This window comes from Chrysemys picta, chromosome 4 (genome assembly GCF_011386835.1).
Source record: "Chrysemys picta bellii isolate R12L10 chromosome 4, ASM1138683v2, whole genome shotgun sequence".
Classification (NCBI taxonomy): Eukaryota; Metazoa; Chordata; order Testudines; family Emydidae; genus Chrysemys; species Chrysemys picta.
The window spans coordinates 87,809,271-87,832,676 of NC_088794.1; the positions used below are offsets into that span (position 1 = coordinate 87,809,271).

Below are 23,406 nucleotides of genomic sequence, written 5' to 3' on the forward strand. Positions count from 1 at the left end.
TAACAGTATTCTCATCCATTTATGTGTTGTACATGTCAGTTTGCTCCAGCACTTTGTTTTCAGACACCTCAGTCTCCGACAGTGGTGAAGGCTAATGCAAACAAGTTATTTAGCTTTACTGTAATGTACTAATGCTCTAATCAGTCCTTTTACTCCATAGTGATCTAGCAGACTCATTCTAATAGGGTTTCATCTTCCAATATACTTAGACTTTGGGAGGTTTTGGTGATTAGCGGTTCAAATTCCTAACTCCATCTTTAGTTTTATTTGCCATAGTTTGCATCTTTCTGTTGGCCTCACTTAGACTGGACTTCCATTTTATGGAGGACAACTGTTTGGCCAGAATAATCTCTTGTATTATGCCATTTGACTACATGGATTTTTTTTTCCCCATCGCTGCCCTTATTTCTTTTTTTGTTCATTGTTTATGCATACCTTCTGTGACTGACTCTGCATGGTGATTTCAATATTCTTGCATAATTATAGTATATATGTAAGCTGCTTCTATTCTGAGTCTGAGGATTTAATTTCCACACTTTTGACTTTAGGGTGTTTTTGATTAGCTTCCTTTTTTTTTTTTAAATCCTCTTTTCTGAAAGTTTAGAATCAAAAAGTTTAACTTGTTTTTTATGAGATTCTTCCCATGAAGACAGTAAGTTTAGTTGTACTGTCATCACTATAACTCAGTGGCTTAACAGGGGTGAAAAGCAACAGAGGGTCCTGTGGCACCTTTAAGACTAACAGAAGTATTGGGAGCATAAGCTTTTGTGGGTAAGAACCTCACTTCTTCAGATGCAAGTCACTTGCATCTGAAGAAGTGAGGTTCTTACCCACGAAAGCTTATGCTCCCAATACTTCTGTTAGTCTTAAAGGTGCCACAGGACCCTCTGTTGCTTTTTACAGATTCAGACTAACACGGCTACCCCTCTGATACTTAACAGGGGTGGTAGCTACTTTTTGATCTACTTCTACTTCCTACATGTTACTCAAAATTAGAGTCCACAATAGGTCTCCTTTTGTATGCTCCAAAACTAGCTGCTCCAAAGGAAGAAATGTTTAATGTGTTTTATGATTAATTATTATTTGTATTACCATAGCACCTAGGAGCTACAGTGCCCCAACATATCTGACTCATTTCTGAGAGTGGTGCAAATACAGGGCTTATGAGACAGAGCTGGGTATTTCTGATTACATCCAGCAGAAGGCAGTGGCAAATGGACTAACCAGTTTGGTTTAATTTTACATTATTATAGCAGAGTCTAATTCTTCTAGCATTGAGTTAATTTCTCTCTGCTAGAGATCCTGGATTACAAATCTGAACAAAACAAAATTCCACAGGCTAATTATAGTTGTATTTAAATATCTTCAATTTCCTAGACATTTTTTAAATGGCTAACACAATAATAGTTTATGAAATATGTCTGGGTTCTAGTAGCAGACAAAAGGTAATACTAACCTGCAATGTTAAGATGGTAGGTGTCTAACAACGACAAAGGGGTTAGAATTAGGCCTGTTTTTATAATCTGTATTAAATTATCTGGAAGAAGGGGTTTAACAGTAGGGAAATAAAATCCACTGATAATAAATTATGCAGTGCTGCAAATATCAGTTTGGACAGAAACACCACAAACAGGGCATGAAATTCCAAAGTGAGATTACACTTAGAAACATGCATGCCAATACATTCAGGAAATGCTGTTAAACATACTGAAGGGAAGAGCTATACTTGGACAGCAATAATGCCAACCAAGATCTACAGGTGGTAGTACCCAGCAAATTAGATAGGAGTTTGAAATGCCACATAGCATTGGGAGGGAATTAAGATTTTTGGACCACACAACCAGAGGTATCACTGAGGAACCGATAGCATTCTGGAATGGAGAGGAGTTGCTCAGGTGTAATGGGATGAACATAAGTAACAGATTGTCTGATTAGCTGGAAAAATGCCCTAGTGTTGAAAGTCTACTAAAATGTGGAATAGTCTGAAAAGTAATCGAAGTCCCATTACTCAAATCATTTAAAATTGGACAAGCCTCTGGAGAACTTACTGCAGGGAACAATTCTCCACTGGCCTCCTGAGGACAAACTGAGTGACCTAACAATGTCTTTTCCATCTAAAACTTAAAAAAAGAAAAGAAAAATCCACTCACTCATATAAGGTAGTGGGAAGTTCCAGAGTCAAAAATGTAACTTCATACAAGCCTTGTGAATTATTCTAAGTGCTGAAAACTAGTGAGAAGGGCCAGATGTTCACAGCTGCTGCCAGTTTGACACAAAACACCATTAATCTGTAATACATGGCACTGCAGTAGCAAGCCAATTTAAATTAATTTGTTTTTCCATTAATAATATTCTGGGACACTTTGTGCCCTAAAGGCACAGTCCTGAATTTGAATTGTATAATGCTAGGGGGAATCCATGGAGGGATTGTACCTCAGGGAGTCATGTGGTGTGGGGAATGGTGATGGTAATGAAGGACCATGGCCTTGCCTCAACTCCTCCCCATGAATAAGTAGGACATGGGTAATGAAATTAGGCATGTTTCCTACAAGGGGGAGAAGAGGAGTCCAGGTAAAACATCCTAAATTCTTCCTTCTCCCCACTCCTTTGTGCACCCATGCAAGGGACAGGCACAATCTGGCTCTTTGTATGTTAGCAAACACCTCTGTTTCTGGTTTTAAAAATACATGGCTTCCCATTTGCAAAAAACAAGCAAACACACACACACAAACAAATAAAAAAAACAAACCACAGATACACACAGCATGGACCAGACCCTTGTGTGTAAAAAAACAAAACAAAAAAAACCCCCACACAACACAAAACCAAAGCACTATACAAAGCTAAAGTTAAGCAAAAAACGGAGGTTTCTATTCTATCCCTTCTAGAGAGTGGGGTTGAATAGTCTATAATGCAGACAAACTGGAGGCCTGGAGAGGTTTTGAAATCCACAGGGAAATTTCAGACTGAAACATCCATAGAGAGTGGAGGCTTCTGCACAGAGGGTCAGTCCCTGTGTAATACTGTGCCCTGCCGTGGGAGCAGGGTTTCCTCTGAGATGTTGGTGCTGGAGGCTCCCCATCACTCTTTGAACAACCAACCCACCCCCCAACAAACCACATGCTTGACAGTCCGCAGATGCAGAGCAGGACTTGAAGGAACAAACGCTGACAGTCAATGTTAATTCCTTGGGATATTTCCTCATGGGTTTGCCAGGGGGACTGTCATGTGGTGCAGCCCCTTCACCCTCACTAGAATACCAGAAAATCTAAATTGCACTTGCCATACCTGGAATGGGGAGGAGGAGTATAATGCTACATAAGATCAGCTTCTCCCTCCAACAAATTTTATGGCCAATTATTCAAGATTTCTACACATTTCATCCCCTCCGTAGGGGAAGTTGCAGGTGATAACATGGACCTAGCATGAGTTGTAAGTATCTTTTGGGAACAGCTCTTGTGAAACAAGCAAACATTAATAGGTGTTTTTTTTTTTTGTTACTGATTAATGTGACTGGAATGTAGGTGGGCTGGATAATTTGATGATGAAAATTCTTACTTGAAATGTCCCGAGGGGAAAAGTAAGTTCCACCCTAAATGATCCAGCTCAACATTCTTCATTAATGCAATTAACCACTTAAAATTAAAATTGCTAAGTCGCTGAAATCACTTCCTAGAGGTGAGGCTATGAGGAAGGGCTATGCCTATGAATGAAGATATGCTTGAAAGTGAACTTTCTATAGCACAATGGAATTTGATTTAGGTACCAAGGAGTTACTGTCTGCCTCTTACTGTCAAATTGATTGGGAAACTCCAGCATCACTTGCCAGCAAAAACATGTGATTTTAAAAAGTTACAGTAAAAATCACTGTCTAAATTCAGGGCTGTCTACCTCAGGATTCTTTGTTGCTAAAAGCTGTCGGCACCTCATCTACACTAGCCTCTTGTTGCTACACTGGTGGAGTTGAACAAACAGACAAGGCCAGAGTAATTACTGAAATAAACTGGAAACAATTTGGAGAAGCAACACACCCTTTAGATTCGCTCTTCTCTTCGGTCAGGAGAAACACCATCTGCTGGTGCTTTTAGCTATACAGTTCTCAAAAAAGTGCCTAGCACATTGTTGGCACCATAAAAATTAACAATGATCAATAGTCCTCCAGAATGCTCTTCCTGAAGTTAAAGGAACAAATCTTGTGAAGTTATAAGATGGAAAATAAATTATTTTTCTTGGATGTGGAAGTGCCAAAGACTCTGAGCATTAAGGCAAATGGACATATTAAAGCCACACATAGTAGTTGCCAAAGAATTCAGCACAATGTAGAGAAAAATACAGGCGATTGAATACTGGGGCAACCAAAATGGTAATAATTTGGTATTTATGTTTCTCTTCCCTTTCTGTTCTCAGCGTTATCCTCACTTTTGAAAATATGTATTAAAATTATTTTAATGCTGGTGAAAGGACCTAGAATGACAGTCCTGGATGCTGAAACTTAGAATCATAGAATATCAGGATTGGAAGGGACCTCAGGAGGTCATCTAGTTCAACCCCCTGCTCAAAGCAGGACCAATTCCCAACTAAATCATCCCAGCCAGGGCTTCATCAAGCCTGACCTAAAAAACGTCTAAGGAAGGAGATTCCACCACCTCCCTAGGTAACCCATTCCAGTGCTTCACCACCCTCCTAGTGAAAAAGTTTTTCCTAAGATCCAACCTAAACCTCCCCACTGCAACTTGAGACCATTGCTCCTTGTTCTGTCATCTGGTACCACTGAGAACAGTCTGAGAACACTCTTTGGAACCCCCTTTCAGGTAGCTGAAAGCAGCTATCAAATCCCCCTTCATTCTTCTCTTCTGCAGACTAAACAATCCCAGTTCCCTCAGCTTCTCCTCATAGAAGTCAAGTGCTCCAGCCCCCTAATCATTTCTGTTGCTCTCTGCTAGATTCTTTCCAATTTTTCCACATCCTTCTTGTAGTGTGGGGCCCAAAACTGGACACGATACTCCAGATGAGGCCTCACCAGTGTCGAATACAGGGGAATGATCACGTCCCTCGATCTGCTGGCAATGCCCCTATTATACAGCCCAAAATGCCATTAGCCTTCTTGGCAACAAGGGCACACTGTCGACTCATATCCAGCTTCTTGTCCACTGTAACCCTTAGGTCCTTTTCTGCAGAACTGCTGCCTAGACATTCGGTCCCTAGTCTGTAGCAGCGCATGGGATTCTTCCTTCCTAAGTGCAGGACTCTGCACTTGTCCTTGTTGAACCTCATCAGATTTCTTTTGGCCCAATCCTCTAATTTGTCTAGGTCCCTCTGTATCCTATCTCTACCCTCCAATGTATCTACCACTCCTCCCAGTTTAGTGTCATCTACAAACTTGCTGAGGGTGCAGTCCACGCCATCCTTGGGGCACTTTGCTGGATACCGGCTGCAAACTAGACATAGAGCCATTAATCACTACCTGTTGAGCCCGATTATCTAGCCAGCTTTCTATCCACCTTATAGTCCATTCATCCAGCCCATACTTCTTTAATTTGCCGGCAAGAATACTGTGGGAGACTGTATCAAAAGCTTTGCTAAAGTCAAGAAATAACACATCCACTGCTTTCCCCTCATCCACAGAGCCAGTTATCTCATCATAGAAGGCAATCAGGTTAGTCAGGCACGATTTGCCCTTGGTGAATCCATGCTGACTGTTCCTGATCACTTTCCTCTCCTCTAAGTGCATCAGAATTGATTCCTTGAGGACCTGCGCCATGATTTTTCCAGGGACTGAGATGAGGCTGTCTGGCCTGTAGTTCCACGGATTATCCTTCTTCCCTTTTTTAAAGATGGGCCCTACATTAACTTCTACTGGATACAGCAGTACAAGCTGCCCAATAATGCCTCCACTCTGGAGGATGTCCTCTCTGAATAGCATCTGCCTTCACAGCCCACTCAGGGTTTGCCTTCTCTCCCAAGAAAGCCAACAAGGGCTTTTTAATGGTAGTTGAGGTGGTAGTTTGTGCGATATGGACAAGTTTTGGTCACTACTGAGTTGAGGTGGATTCAAACCAGGGTTCTAGAAATGAAGGGATTTATATCCAATCACCAGTTGTCTGAGACAAAACAGACTTTTTAAATTTAAAGTGTTCCAGAGTACGTTCCCACTGGATTAGATCACTTTCCCCCAAAAAATAAAAATAAAAAATAAGTTCCACTAATCATGTTGGGACTTTGAGAGCTTAAAACACAAACTTGTCTCCAATGCAATAAAATCTTGCCATCTAATACTTCAAGCATGAAGAGCTGTTTGCATTTGCAATGACATTGCAAAAAAGGGAAGAAAAATTGCATAAGTCATGCTGAAAATTGCCATAATTAGTTTAGTAACTGGACCACAATGACAGGCCTGTTACTGCCAGCTGTTACAGAGTTATAGTCAAAGATGGTATTAAGAGAGATTTGGGAATGCAGTTTGCTGTTCTGATTTATTAAGCAGCTCAAAAGTCTGGTAACAGTCATTTCAATTAAATAACTCAGTGATCATCTGATCACCTTCTCCAACCCACAAAATAATAATAAAATTCCTGTTGCTAAAACAGCTTCTTGGAGTGATATTTAAAACACACACACACACACACACTCACTGGTTTTGGTAAATTCTGTTAAACCACAAACAGTTAAACAAGGTTTTAACAGTTTTGCTGAGCAGCATGGGCGGGGCCTACATCTCATCTCGCTTCAGCCTTCCGCACTGCCAATAGAAACTTGTAGAAATACTGGTCATTTATTTGGGTAACCAAATCCAATGTCCCAGCATGGTGCTAGGGTGCCCCATGCTGCAGGAAATGCTATCCATCAGAAGAAAGATAAAACTGAGTCTCTGCCCACTTGTACCCTTCGATGAGGAGTCCATAGCTCTAATGAGGGAATTAGCTAAAAAACTCACCAAGCCACGGATGATTATTTCTGAAAAGTAACTGAGAACTGGATAGGAACTGGAGATGTGGGGGAAGCATGGGAACAAATGTTCCACCATCTTCAAGGAGGGAGGGAAAAGAGTGAAGGAAGTGTGATCGCTGGCACTTATACACATATATTACATTATCCCTATTAAAAATAATCAAACATATAGGGAGAAAGTTGGAAAAATGCTTCTAAGCCTCCTAACTTTTAAAGAAATATTCTATTGTGACGTAAGACTCTCAAGGTCAGCAATGAAAGCCCCATTGTGTGGGACATTTAAAACTAGGCTGAACAAATCACTGGAGAGCTTATTGTAGAGTGGGGAATGGCCCAGCCTATCCACTGGGAGAACATCTCTAAACTACAATTATTTGCAAGAGTAGCAGAGTTTGTTACAGAGTCCTGGAAAGATGCCAACACAAGTAGTTGCATTCCACATACAGTAGAATCTCAGAGTTACAAACACCCGGGGAATTGAGATTGTTCGTAACTCTGAAATGTTTGTAACTCTGAACAAAACGTTATGGTTGTTCTTTCAAAAGTTTACAACTGAACATTGACTCAATACAGCTCTGAAACTTTGCTATGCAGAATACTGCTTTTAAGCATCTTAATTTAAATGAAACAAGCATAGAAAGTTTCCTTAGTTTACAAAAATTTGACAAGGTTTCTCCTCTTTTTTAAAAAAAAAGTTTAGTAGTTTTACTGTTTGGTAGTTTTACTGTTGTTGGTTTTTCTGTTCTTTTTTGGGTCTCCGCTGCTTCCCTACTGTGTACTTCCGGTTCCAAATGAGGTATGTGGTTCACCGGTCAGTTCGTAACTCTGAGGTAAATGCAGTTCTATTTGAACAGTGTATTCTTTACTGCCTCCTCTAATCTGCTGTGGGATGATGCTGTGAGCTGTTAAATAGCTATCATCACTTTCCACCCTTGATGTGGCTACATTTTGGTAATGAGTGAAGTTCTCCTTACCTAGTAATTCTGTAAAGCAATTTCAGGCTTGCAAGAGAAAGGTACCATATCATACACAAATCATCAGTACTGCTCCCTTAAATATGTATTAATAGAAATACTATGTCTCAAATCAATTGAAGAGGGCTCATAACTCAGCTGTAGTCATATCTTTACTAAAAATACCAATAATTAGAACAGTATAACTTTAGTTCATTACATTTATGATTGCCCTCACTCTACCTTATTGGATCATGGGCATACAGACACTTCTTAAGACTCGTATTGGAGGCCAGAAACGGAGCATGAGGGAATTTCCTGTATTAGCTGAGGTGGGGTGAGGTGAAAAAGGCCTCAGCACGCCTGTGGAAGGAGATTTTTTTAATGTAAATGTCGGTAATTTTTGTAGTCAAACCCTACTCACTGGGTTGAAAAAACTGCCTTGCCGGTTTAGAAAGTGCCTTTCATCACAATAAAGAAGGCTACATAAATTCTGGAGAATTCCCCCACTCCCTCTTAGGTTGGAAGAAGAGGTGAGTGAAGAAGACAGATAACTACAGATCAGTTCATCCTAGATGAACTGGTTGGCTGGCAAATTAGTTACCACAGAAGCCAATATCCATAAGATGTATAATGACCCCACTATTACTAATGAAAATCTTGAAGAGTCATTCTCAGATCAAAATTCTGGAAATGTTCACTGGATACATTAAAATGCATCGGGGTTTAAAAACAGATTAGCAGCACAGGACAGTTAAATTGGGCCTCCTCCAGGGAGTGGCATAATATCAGCAAATAAAGTGATGCCTATATGAGATAGGAACGGTTTACCAGCAAGAGTATGAGCTCAGCTAAATTCTTCCAAAAAGGGAACCACTCAGGTTACAGGAGATCAAGACATACATAGTCTATCTTGTGATTTTCTGATCATTACTGCATTTAACATTAAGCAATTCGTTTTGTAACTGAAGTGTTGAAATCTTATATTACTCCCACCCTCAAGTTACAGGAAGAATGGACAGGAAAATGTTGACTAACATGACATGTTAATTTGTGCGAACTCTAGTATCAGCCCTTGTACACAGGTGCTCATCTGCTCAGCACCAAGTTCAGAATTGCATGGTTCACAGTCAATAGCTGAAGACAACTAACAGAGGGATGGATCCTCTAGATATTAGGGCCATCAGCATCCATTGCCAGAGAAATGCAATATCCTGAATCCAGGAACTGACCGAAAAGTAAAGGAAGAGTATGTGAACAGGCCTATTTTAGAATATAAAAGTGTAATTTGGAATCTACACATTTTCTCTTATTAATTTCAAATAGCTGTTTTAAACCAAAAAGTTACACAGGAAATTGAGGAGAGTGATTTCCTAGAGAAAGGATGAGAAAGTCAAAGGAAAAGGCAGGACAAATCCATATAATCCTGGTAAAGAGACGTTAATATCTTTAAATTTCTATGGTCTAAACATAGTCATCAGTTTTGTATCCCAATAAAATAGATTATTATACAGAATCAAGTTTAATAACCAGTCCAAAATTAAGAGGCTTCATTTTCTCCAAAGTTCTCCAGTTTGCTGAGCCTTTTATGACCTACTCTTCTAATAGCAGCTAGCTCTCATAATTCACTGTACCTGACCAGCTTTTAAGAATAAAATAAAAACTTGGCACTTTACTTTTAAGGCAAATTATCTGCTGCATTACTATGTAACTGTAGCACAGGAAGTCGTCTTCTTATTGGCGGATGTGCAATGTGCCTCAGGTGGCACGTGACCAGGATTCATCACTGAATTTGGTTAGCTGGTTGGATCATTAGCTTCCCTGACTTGGGCCAAGTACTGAATGGGAGTGCAAGTGAATGCTGATCTGTGCCCCCCAGCACAACAGGTCATACTTAATTGTATTCAATACAAATAAGGTACACATTTTCAACAGTGAGGGTTAATAACTGAAGCAGTTTATCAAAAGAAGTGGTATATTCTCCAAACTGTGGAAGCAGAGAATACCTAAACAAATAGTGAGAACTCTGTTTTTCTCCGACAAAACACTTGACGTCTTTAAATCAAGAGTCAACGTCTTTCCAAAAAGTTATATTCTAGATTAAGCACAAGTTATTGGGATCAATGCAATGGAGAGACTGGGTGAAGTTCTAGGGCCTGCATTATGCAGAAGGTCAGGCTAGAACAGAGTATATGAGGGTCCCTTCTGGCCTCAATTTATAATACAGTATGATATTGTGTGATATTTTGAGAGGTAACTAGTATTTAAACACTAGTATTCGCCAGATTCCACATACAAACTTACCTGCTTCTGGATCCGGAGGAATTCTCCACATGTATAAGTTGAAGTCATCAGAGCCAGAGAGGATGTACTATTAGAAATAAAAATAAATAAAGCAAATTACAGGTGAGGCATCACTTGAATTAGGTTCTCTTTCTTAAAAGTGAATTGAGAGAATTCCACCTATTTGGTCATGACTTTTAGAACTTCAAAGTTTTACTTCTGTGTGTGTCTGGACAGGCTGCTGCCCCAGCTAGGAATCTCAGAACTCTGGATACAAAAGGACGAGAGTTCCAAGCAAGTGTCTGCTGTCCGTGTTTTATTTTTGGTCTGCTATGCAGTCTAGCCTCCAAAGCAGAGATGGATCCAGCCCAAAATCCCAGACCCAACCACCCTGAACTTCAAGCTCTCACCCTTTCCTAAACTCAAAATTCTTCATCCTCAGACACCACAAGCATCTAGAATGTGCCATATATTCAACCACCCCTGCACCACTGATACCTTTATGAAGATTACCATGAAAAGTCACTCACTGTTGCCAAGAAACATCTTGCTATTATTCAGTAGAAAGAAATGACCAAATCTAGCTCTCTCTTCTTAAATTTCCGCCAACGCCGCAAATACGAGTTTATCACAATACTGTACTTTTTTTGGCTTATAGTTTTGCTGGGGAGGTGGTTACAAACAGCCCCTCCTTTCAGCAGCCTATAATGGATGAACAAATGCTTTATATGTACACAAAGGCACAATGCACATTTCTTTATGTATTCCCTACTTTGCATAGTGCAAAGGTTCAGTATGACTGATGTTTCACTCCATATTCTTTATGAAAATATGCTTATGATATGAATAGGACATAACCGATGTACTTTATGCAAGATGGCTCGTGTGAGATATCATTGGAAAGGTTATGATTTATTGAATGTGATTATCCAATTTGTATGCCTGTATCATTTCTGTATCGGAAGTTAGGAATATTAATTATGTATCTGTATTTCAAATGTGTTACTTTGGATGTCAACCCCAATTAGTCCTTCAGGTACAACAATGGAAAAGCCAGACAGGGCTAATGGGCCATTAGCAGAGACAATGGACTGTGAAAGAGCTTAGGCTTCCTGTGGACACTCCAGACAGCCTACAAGTAATGGCAGCCACAGCTCTGCAGAGACATGGGTCTGAGTCACCTGGTACTGGACCCACCCTTTGGAATACCAGTGTTCTTCCACTGGGAGACAAAAGGTTCCCACCATACAAGAGCTATATAAGGCAGGGGAGTGACATCGAGGTTCTCCTCTGCCTCCCCACCCTAAGAGACATTGAAAAAGACCTGGAAGCAAGAACTGAACTGAGGGGAGAAGGGTTGAGCCCAAGCTGGAAGGGCACCCAGCTTGTGAGTAATATTAACTGAGGTTTCAAACTGGAGACCAGTGTAGCTGTCTTTCAAGACTTTCTGTAATCTGCCTGCAACAAAATCTAGGGTAAGAAATTACTATTTATAACCAATTTCTTTAGTGAAACAAGCTTAGTTTGCGTGTTTGGTTTTATATGCTTAGTAATCTGCTTTGTTCTGTTTGCTACCCCTTTAACCACTTAAAATATGCCTTTTATAGTTAATAAAATTTGTTTTGTTTCTTATTAAACCCAGTTTCTGTAATTTCTACTGGGGGGAGGGGGGCAAGGAGTTGTGCATACCTTCCTCCACATTGAGGGAGGAGGCGGATTTCATAATATGCCTTTGGGTCTGCACCCCAAGGGAGGTGGACACCTGAGTGCTGGGGCACGTCCTTTAAACTGAGCCTTCCCAGAACTGATCTCAGTGTCTGTTTCATCATGCAGTTGGGTGTGGCCCTGCTTGTATGTGTGCTGGAGGAGGCTTAATAGCCTGGCTCAGCAAGACAGGTAAAAAGGGTCCCAGGCTGGCATAACAAGTGGGCTCAGTGGTATCTCAACACATCAGGTGGCATCCTAAGGGGTCCAACCCATCACAGTGACAAGGGGACATTTGAAAAAGAACATTTCACTGCCTTCCAGTTGCCAGGGGACACAAAAACTACCTCTTACCATATCTTCCAACAATCTGCTCTGAGACTCATTTACCTTAATCTCAGATGATGGACAACAGGGCATGTAAACTAAGGACAAAGGGGCAGATTCTGGTCTCAATTACCCTGATGTAAACTGAAAGTAACTCTGTTGAGTCTACTGACTTAAGAATCATTTAAATTGGTGAAAATCTGATTAATCTCGCCCCCCAAAAAATCAAACATTTTTTGTGAGTGAGAGAGAAAGAAAATCTGGCCTTTTCTTGACCCCTGACAGAAGATAAGCTCTACTTGTCTGGCTTGAGTTTAACTGGTTTCCATTCTCCAGGGATAAACAAACTCATCAGGCAGAGTGATAGCAGGCTATGAAGAGACAGGTTCGGTGATCTTAACACAGGACTAAGAAACAAAAATAAAGCCAAACGACATGGAGAAATACACAACCTTGTAAAAATTGTAAATATGATAGTTATTTTACAGGTAAAATATGTGCTGCCACAACAATGCATCAGACCTCTGGGATCCCCTCACATTCCCCCCCACTGACACAATGCAACCAACTATTCTTTTCTCCTCACAGCTCCAATTTTAAAACTATATGGGTATGAGTAAGCATCTACAATTGCAAATTGCCTATTTACTGAGGTGAAGGAGCCTGGATCAAACATCAGTTGCTTTACAAAACTTGTGTGCACTAGTTCTGTATTGCTTAGAAACCCTTCCTTTCAGTGCCAAGCACTCCAAAGAGTAATTCCTACAAGCGAACATGTTCAGGCACTTAGGCAGCTTACCAGTGCCAAAATGACCTAGTGGTGCCAGGAATATAAGCGGTTCCCTTTCATATGACAGCTTATAAGTGCTAGCCCACAGCAGGCTAGGCGACTGTGCCAGATCTACATAAATTAGGGCTTATGCAGGCAGCCTCCCAAACAAAAACAGTTCAAGAAACAAAGCAGTTCTGCAAATGGTATTTGTTACACAAGAAAAGGCTACATGGAAAGTTTTGTTGTTGTTTTTGTAGTTGTTTCAATTATACAAAGGGTTGCCATCTTATCAACATTTGCTACCCCAGAATGTAATCAAAGCAGAAACTGCTCAGCACAGGGGAAAGATGGTCCTAGTTTGAAAATAAAATGACAAAATATCCCTGAAAATGGTCCAAGAGAAAACTAAACAAATATTTCTATCAGGAAACATCTGATGCTAAACAATAATGCCCCAAGTTTCCCTCTCTACCAAAATCACTGTCATACCCAGCACCTCATGTCTTGCTTTACATAATATATGTACTACAAAAGAATAATCAGAAGGAATTAGTTTCAGATTTATTTTTTTAAGGGGAAAGGGAAAAAGAAATCAAAAGAAAAACCATTTGTAAAGAATAGAACAGATGCATACAGCCCGCCTGGAAACTTCAAAATGCATCAGGCTGCAGCTATGCTAAGAGTCTGGTTTGGGAGCAAACTTCTTTGGGAACCTAGTAACAAAGGGAAAAACTGAGGCGACGTACGTGGTGGTGTCTAGCAGTCCAAGTTTTAGGGAGTCTAACTTGCCATAACTTGCATGCCAAGGAGCTGGAAGAGGAAGTTAAAAGCTCCTCTCCTACTTTTTAAAGTTACTCTTTTTAAAACTTTCCTGCTAGTCATTCACTTCATGCTATAGTCCTCTCTCCCATTGATGAAGCTGCACAAGCTTAAACTTACTTTAGAGTCAGTGTGCCAAATTCCAAAGTGAGACATGTGGGTGCATACATGGTATGATGTAGCCTGTAGCTGCAGAATTTGCCACAGACTTCACTTCTTGCCACAGACAGATGTACCCGAGTCCCAGTTTTCATTTTAAATAGTGAGTTGTGCCTAGTGATAGCCATCAAAAGCTGTTAGTAGCGTAAACTGAAGAGTCACCTGCACAAGTCTGCAGACAGCTTGAACCAATAGCTCAGTGATGGGAGATCAGAACCCCATGGACTTTGGGAAGGAGTAAAAAGCCACATTTTAGAAGATGCCAAGAATTCAGCATTTCTGTCACAGAATTTGCCATTTTGCTGCCGTCAAAGCCAGTAGCCAACGTTCCCACCTCCCACCCCTCCATATCTCCTTGCCCTGACAGGATCTCCCTATAGTTGTCTCTTGTTTTCCAGCTTTCCTCACAATAGCAGTTAACTGGATTACAGAGCATGCTCCCTACACTGTTGCATGGAGCCATGAAGCAGGGGTCAGGAAACCAGAACTGGAGTCCAGTTTACAGTCAGGGACTGGGGAGCAGCCAGGAGTGTAGGCATGTGAGCTGCACTGGCTGAAGAACAATGCAGCAACTGAAGCTTAAAAAGGAAGATGAGCTGCTGAAGCCATCAACAATCTCCCCGTGTCTCTGGCACATTCAGAGAGGAAAGGAGGTTCTGATCTGTGCTGTCTGTACACGAGCATTGGAGCCAAAGCCTGGGGCGTGTAAATGGGCCACCTGTCCAGGTTTGTTTAGACATCTGTTTTTGAAAATAATTAATTTTACTTCAATTAGTATTTCAATGAACCATAGTTAGATGTGGTATTGGGGGATAGGAATAGGAATGAAGTATATTTCATGACAGAATGAATTAATACTGCTGTAGAACACAGCGCCATGGTTATATGTTGGTAAGTGTCAGAAAGCCACTAAGCTGGTTTAAAGAAAGGCACCCATTGAAGGAACCATATAAGCAATGTTCTGTCAGCTTAGACTCCACTTTATATGTGGTCCAAGGATCTTAGATTGTAAGGGAATGGGCAAGACTAACTCCTAACAGAGTATCTTCTACCAGCTGATTTGTAGAGTAACACTGATGAGGATCATGGAGGTAAGCCAGCAGAGATGAATCACGAGGGTGGTAGGAAATAGTGAAAAGATAAATGGTGGACCCCCAAATAGAGGATTATTGAAATAGTGGTGACTTTTGAATCAGGCCAGTCACTGAGGGAAGAGCTCACATGCTCAGATGTTTGGGAGGAGAAGCCTCCACCAATGTTAAAAACACCTGCTTCATAGTCTGCATTTTTTGCTGCAGTAGCTGATCACTACAGTAGATATTAACATGCAGAATGTTCACATGTGCCATTAACAGAAAAGTATTTGCTAAGAATCAGCACATAATTAAGTATTTCATTCTTTTAAAGGAAATCATTAGGAAAAGGATAGATTATAAGACAGAAAAATCATATTGCCTCTATATAAATCCATGGTAAGCCCATATCTTGAATACTGTGTGCAGATCTGGTCCCCGCATCTCAAAAAGGATATATTAGAATTAGAAAGTTACAGAAAAGGGCAACAAAAATGATTAATGGTATGGAATACTTCCATATGAGGAAAGATTAATAAGATTGGGACTTTTCAGCTTGGAAGAGAGATGACTAAGGCGGGATATGATTGAGATCTATAAAATCGTGGCTGGTATGGAGAAAGTAAATAAGGAAGTGTATTTACTCCTTCTCATAACACAAACTAGAGGTCACCAAATGAAATGAACAGGCACCAGGTTTAAAACAAGCAAAAGGAAGTATTTCTTCACACAACACACAGTCAACCTGTGGAACTCTTTGCCAGAGGATGTTGTAAAGGCCAAAACCATAACAGAGTTCAAAAAAGAACTCGATAACTTCATGGAGGATAGGTCCATCAAAGGGTATGGTAGGTGCCATTAGGTCTTCCATTATATTAAATCAGTTCTATGATATGAGAACTACAGGGCAGGTTCAAATGGATAACAAAGGAGATATTTTTCATATGGAGAATATTAATTGACGGACATTTACTTTACAATTTCACTGGAATTATTGTAATAATTCCACATTTCTTGTGTGTAGAAAATATGCACTTGTGCAAGCAACAGGAGAATTTGGTATTTATCAAGGACCTGTTTTCAGTACTGTGTCACTGTCATATTAGCAGAATGCCCACTGGCCACAGCTGAGACAAAAATAAGGATATGTCTATGGAATTAGTTGGGGGAAATGTCTCCAAATAAAAAAATTAAAGTAAAACCCTCAGGAAAATACCACTGCCTGACAGGAAAAATAGTTCATATTCTAGGCTCCCCTCTTTCCCTGAAAGACAAGACCAGACAAGACCAGTTTGTTGACCAAGCCTTCCCTTCCACACACAAGACCGTTGTCTCCATGCCTGGCTGTAGTCCGCAGTCCCGTGAACCCAGCTCCCTTTAAGCCTCTCAATATGAGTTTTCCTCATCAGGGCAGCCACTTCTGAGGCCTCTCTCCTCATAACTGTTCCCTCCCTATTACTAACTCCAGCCAAAGGGCCTGGCTTGACACTTATGATTGTGGAGTAGAGCTGATTTAATACCTGTATCCAGGGCAGACTATTAACCCCTTCTTACCCTGTCTCAATGGGGAGTTCGTATACCCAATCAAAAGTATGGAGAGAGGCAGGTAGAAATTATTCCTAGAAGTATTTGTTAGATTAGAAAAACGTATGGATAGAAAGCTGTATGTAGTGATGTAGTCATGTCAGTCCCAGGATATTTGAAAGACAAGGTGGGTGAGGTAATATCTTTTGTTGGACCAACTTATGTTGGTGAAAGAGAAACTTTCGAGCTTACAAAGAGCTCTTCTTCAGGTCTGGGAAATGTACTCAGTGTCATAGCTAAAGGCCAGGTCTACACTACACACTTACTTCAGTATAGCTATGTCATTCAGGGGTGTGAAAAATAGTTAGTTATACTAGTTATACTGACCTTAACCCCCCATGGGGATTTTATACAAGTTTCAGTCCCCAGTCAAGCAAACATTTGTACATTTGCTACTTAATGAAACTTATCTGTACTCCTGAGGTAACAAGTGCCTTTTTCCCAGCTTCACCATCTCTTTCCCTGAGTCCAGATATCAAATCTACCTTTCCCTCTAGAAGATCAAACAAAAGGAAACCAAGCCATTCTATGTAAAAAGCATATAAACAAACCAAAATAAAATTCATGACTAAGACTAAAAAGAATACAAGTCTGATGACTCTTCTGTGGGGATTTTTGCCTTCCAAGACTCACTTTAGAAAGCAAGACCCTGCCCTTTATGAATAATATATATAGGATTTATGCAACACACCTATTCTGCCTTTGAAAATTCACATGCCCCCTCTCCCCCGCTGCCCCCAATCTACTGTACAAGTTTGCCTTGCATCCTAAAATGGCTTTTAAGTTTGGTTAATGTTGAAAACCAATTCCATTAACATGGCTGTGCCACGGGTGTGGACAAGGCACAAGACATGCTGAAAATCATGCAGGCCTATGTAGTGTGACCAAGAGGAGAGAGAGAGAGATTTTCAACACACAAATTTGACTATGATTAGGCTGCTGGTGCACGCGACCCACTACTCATAAAGCCTGCCAATATTGTCTTATTGTGTCCTTGTACACCCCCATCCATCTGTCTGTATCCATCTATTGCCTTGTTTCATACTTAGATTGTAAACTTTTAGGGACAGGTACCATGTTTTTGTTTAGTGTTTGTACAGTGCCCAGCACAGGGGGCTCCTCAGTGTTATGGTAACAACAAAAACACTGGCTTCAAAGAAAAAAAACTGAGTGTCCATGGAGCAATTTTAAAGACCTGTCATACAAAACTGTCATCAAAACCTATCAATCAATATTTTGCAGACTCACTGCATAGTAAAACTGAATTTTTAATCACCAGGCGAAGTAGCTGAAAATCTATGACTGCAGATTTCTGCAGCAAGGAAAATATTCCCACTACGTCCAAAAGAAAACAAAGAAGAAGTTTCTATGCATGCGGAGAGGAAGAGGGGTAGATGTAGACTATTTCTGAACATTGCTACAGCTGCAGGCATCCTGCATGCTTTTCCTGCTCTCTTAAACCCAGTGACTACAAAATTCTATTAATTATGAGAATACAAAATTCTTAGCCTTCTTATCACTATCCATCTAGAAAAGGGCAGATTTTAAGCTTGATTCTGAACACAGTTTGTCCTTGTCTACACTTGCAGTTAAACAGCATTCGGTACCAGTTCAGCTGTACCCATCGCTGGCGCCTATTTTGTTAGCAACAGGTAATTTTTTTTTTTTTTAAAAGCATAGACCAGACCACACCCATCATCCTGAAGAGAGAAGTCCTTACACTGTAGATTTCCTAAAGTATACATAAAAGAAGCTCCAATTCTGCAAACCTCTGAAAGTACTCGAAATCAGGGCTCCTTGCCTGCAGAGCCTAAAAGGAGCACAGCTCCTTTTGTGCTGACCTCAATGGCCAGAGGACTAAAGCTCTCCTACAAAGGTCTGCAAGAAATGAGGGAGAAGAAATGTACAGGGCAGGAAGGTTGCAGGGAGACGAGGGGGAGTCAGCAGAATCAAAGGGGGCATTCTCTATCACTTCTGCTGAGATTCAGATCCCATGAAGTCTCTTTTGGGATCGGATGGGATGGGATGGGATGACAAACACTGAAAGTGACAATGTTTGGCTGTGGAATTGTGTTTCTTCAACTTCTATATACAAAGCTCAGTTCCAAATACAGGCTTTTAAAATAAATAAAAAAATCTTTATCAATGAAGACCAGCCATTCAGCAAGCTGACAGACACCAATTTTATCTCTGCAAAATTTAGTAAGACACTAAATTCTTTTTTATGTAAGGAATTGTCCAACCCCCCTACCCCCCCCCCCCCCAAAACCCATATTTGCACACTGAGTCCTTTACATTTCAAGGCCTGATGCTGCAAGAGAAATTAGTTGCTGTGAGCTATGGTTCATACTCCGGCATCCTTTCACACAGGAAAAGCTTACACATACTCTTTAGAGAGGAAAACGCTCCTTTAATTTTTAAAGAATTAGACACTGAAGTACCACTGCCTCAAACAAATTCATTTTAACTAGAAAGCATGCAGGAAAGTACAACAAAAGTTAGATTTCTATACCACAGCAACACCCCCCCATTTATGGGGCTTAGGAACCATATAACTAATCCTGTTTGGGAGAGAGCAGTGCTGATGTTTTGATTAGTTGATGGGCATAAATCATATTATCCCTAACCAGAGTTTAGTGTGCAGAGTTAAACAGAACGAAAGCTGTAACTTTATAGGGAGTTTGAACAGTCTGCAGTACAGCAAGTTATGCATTCCTGAAACTCCCCTTCAGTGTAATGTCAACAGAAGAGGCTGAGTGGTGATGTAATGTCTGAGGGCATGCCATAGATTCAAGACACTTTTTGTTCTATTCACAGGATACAAATTAACCCTTTTATTGAAGCAAGCAACAACCAGCTGTGTTTTACTAATAAAAGCTGGTTATTGGCATTCTGTTCATTTGCACCACATATTGTAGCTGGGAATCATGAGCAGGAAGTTTATCTATCTTCAGGTTTTATACCACCACCCAACACTAAGATACAAATGCCTTCCACTAAATGTATATGTACTGGGACAAATTGTGCTCTTCATTTAAACCCAGGCAGTCCCTCTAAAGTTGATAGGGTGCATTGGTGTAACTAAGGCCAAAGTTGGGCCTATTCAATCTGCCTTCCCCACACTCCTTATTTTCTTCTGTGGGTGTGTGAGCAGCTAGGCTGGGCTGAGTTGAGCTCCTAATTAAGACAAACAAGACACTATATTGTGTTCATTCACTGACCAAGATCAGAGCTCCTGTAAAAGGAAGAGGAGAGTCTTCTTAGTAAGTGGCATGCGAACAGTGTATTCATATTTAATACCTAGGACAAGGGCAGAATTTTGTGTGGATCCAAACGATAGAAGTTTTCATTTGGACTTTGGTCACCATAAGAACCTAGGTATTTGAAGAAGAGTAATACACCACTCAACATGAGTAAGGGTAGCAGAATCTGGCCCTAATATCATCATCCATTATAATCCAAACAAATGGAAATTCATTATGGATTGATTAAAAAAAAAAAAAACTAAAAAGAATGCAGATATTTAGAGCAAACTAGATTGAGGGTCTGGCATTTCTGGGAAAAATCTTGCATATTCTGTTTATTATTTCAACAGGTTCGTAAGGACAACGGTTATGTTAGTGTTCAGACTTGAATGATTCAGATGCTTTCATAGGAACACAAAGGCCTGTAACCAAGGGCACAGAAAGAAGCACAGCTAACTAGCCTCTACCCAACAAAAGGGATATGTTCTTGTCACAGCCTACGTGCCCAAAATATCTAAGTCCAATAGGAACGCAAACCAGTGAAGCACTTTTATATCATTTCTCTCAATTTCAGTAATGATTGAGATTCAGTTTATATTTTGTATGATTTTTAGTTCAGCAATTTCATAGTGAGGCTAAAGAATGAACATTTCTACTTTTTACAGCTTCAAGGAACAAGGATACTAACTCATCGACATTACGCTTCTATTTTACTAGCAGCAGGCCTGCTTTAATACCATTTGCCTGCATGCAAATCACTTGCAGCAGGTTCCCATTCTCAATGACAAATATTACAGCATTTTCTAACCCTGTTCCATGAGATGGTTAACAGAGTCTATCAGAGAGAATGGGATTCCAGAGCACAAAGCCCTATAAAATAATAAGAGATAAACACAAGAACACCTGTAGAGCCTAATGGCCATAAAACTCTCTAACAGTTTCTATCTTCATCACTGTCTGGACAAAGAATCATCTACAAGTTCTGTTAACCAAAGCTACATTCTTAGCAATGTTGGTTATTTAGGACTTTTGCCGAACAATGAAGAGTGTATTTTATACTCTCTAGTGGGAATTAACCTTTATATTCAGCTATCAGCCCAATATATATGTAAAACTAAGCTAACTAGTGAATAATATAAAGGAGGACAAAGACATGGAAATCTGCCTCTTCCCCATCTCTAAACAGTCAATAAATTTACTTTTCTTCCTCCATGTTTTTTTCCTGGTTTTGCATGATCATTTGCTAATATGTTTATGACTTGTTCCGTACCTCATGCTTCATCTTTGAGACCCCTTAGAATGGTCTCTTTCCTGCCCCAGCTCCCAAAGACGAAATTAAAAAAAAAAAAAATCACTAGTTTAGTCGATAGAACTCATTTCTCAAGTACAGCCCCCTCAACACAACCTCCATCTCACGCCCTATTAAGGTATGCCTTTGGTAACCACATGTTTTCCATTTAGGAGTATAACTTTTAAATCAAATACAACTTTGTCAGAGGGTCTCAACTTTTGTACAATACTCAGGATTTTTAATTCAAAATTGGAATAGCATATAAAGTATTAATCACTAGGTCCAATGTAAAATATTAAATCTTGAGTTACTTCCTGAAGATGTCTTGAACATAAAATTAAAAACAAGGCCTGAATCATACATATTGTCTGCTTGGCAAATACCAGAAGACAAGAAACGAGAGCTGCAGCTGGAGAATGCCTTTCTATCTTAAGTGACATTCACAAATTGAACATCCCTTTTATTTTCAAACCCTTCCTCACATCTTCCTACCTCCAAAAACAACCCCCCACCCAAAGCAGAGTTCTGACCCCATAAAGGGAAAAGTGTCAGAGACTCCACAAAGCTCATTAGGGACTTTGCTACTGATTTTACGTGGAAGGCACTAAGGTACTACAGTAATAGGATGCAGCATAACACTCCAAGATAAACCGATGGGAGCAAATTTCTAAGCTCTTTTTCTGTAAATTCTGTAATTTTTCTGGTTTCATGAATGGACACATATAACATACAAAAACAAAGAACTCCAACACACCCGCCAAAGTACAGAATTTGCCTTACAAAGAACTGCAGAAGTCTCCTGTCCTGTATCCCTTGTGGATTTGGCTGCAGGTTCTAGCTCTTATCTTCATGTCTAGATATGCCCTACCAGGATGCAATTCCTATTGGAAGTGACAGCACCTACATGTCCAATTCCTATCACTGGATATTTTAAAACATATCCAGTTACTTACTTTTAACTATTGCTGTGTAGTTTCTTGAACTTTCATATTCCAATTCATTATTTTTGGAGTCCTCTAAATCAGTGGTGAAAAAAAGTCACTGCAGTTTTCCTTTAGTTTGGTTGACTGATGTACTAGGTATGATTAGTATGCCCAGTAATATTTGACATTTCTGCAGTTAACAGACTTCCCCACACCAAAGATTAAGTTACACGTACATGTTTTGGCAGCAGTGAAAGGTTTTCCGTAACACCCTAAAAAAAGTTTGCCATTTTGGAAGACTGCCCCAATTGTCTCTTGATGTTCCATTTTATGTCTCAGCTTCCCTCTTTCCTTCCCTGCTCTAAATTTCATCAGGAAGTGCATCTCCCATTGCTCAGAGATTCTATATTGTATGTAATGCTTATATACCAGCTTCCTAACTGAACCAGATAACCTGTCTATCGGGTTTTTCAAAAGGCAAAGAACAGGCCCAGTGAAGAATGCCCACATTCTTCTCATAAAGTAATGAATGTATGCCTCCCCCCCCCAAAAGTACAAAAAGCGTAAGGCTAAAGGTCTATCTGGGTCCCAATTGTAGTTCTACTCTGACCTCTAGAGGAAAAAAGAATAGTTAGTGTCATCTTTAGGTTTGTTCATTATGGACCCATAAGAAGTGGCATGTTTCCAAATGTATAACAGGTTAATTTGCTTCTGCAATATATTTCTTTGCCCTTTTTAAGTTTCCATGGGGCAAACTCCTCTAATTTTTAAATTGCCTTCAGTACTGCTTCTGTGCACTCTGATTAGAAATGCACAAACATACCTACTCCCTGTGCTTCTTAGTCATATCCACTTACTTCAGTAACAGAAATAGGTTTTCATGCCTGAGCCCTTATAGTTACAAGAGACGCTATTCTATCTCCTGCATGGGAAATTAAAGTTCCGATTCCAGAATCTTTATTATTGATATCAGGGGAAATCTCACATGCTGGGCAGGTTTTGTGGTTCCAGTAGTTGTAAAAATTCGTTTTTACTTGTAAAATAATAAAATTTGACATGTAAGTTGAGAAAAAAGAATTTTAAATACCCACAATGTTTGATTTTACCGGCCTGTTTCTCTGGCTTTAAATAATAAGTTTAGTTTTCTGACCTAGACAATATTGTCTAATTCACAGGTCTTAAAATTGATCAAATGGACCTTTCAGAGAGCTAATTTACATGTTTCCTTTGAAAACATTTTCTAATTTTAGATTACTTTATTCAGATGTAGAATTTACCACACCCCTTGGTGTGCATTATTTTTCCACTTACAATTGTGTAGTATT

General features: G+C 40.0%; 1 protein-coding gene across 4 annotated transcripts in view; it reads right to left on the minus strand.

Annotated features, from left to right (window-relative positions):
• The window catches only part of DCAF5 (DDB1 and CUL4 associated factor 5), a 100,299-nt gene that overhangs the window by 16,993 nt on the left and 59,900 nt on the right, over positions 1-23,406 (minus strand). For all 4 annotated transcript variants that reach the window (XM_008172540.4, XM_005305916.4, XM_042849343.2 and 1 more), the window contains one exon: positions 10,206-10,272. In XM_008172540.4, coding sequence (XP_008170762.1) covers positions 10,206-10,272 — 67 coding nt within the window. The remainder of the gene's footprint in view (positions 1-10,205; positions 10,273-23,406) is intronic.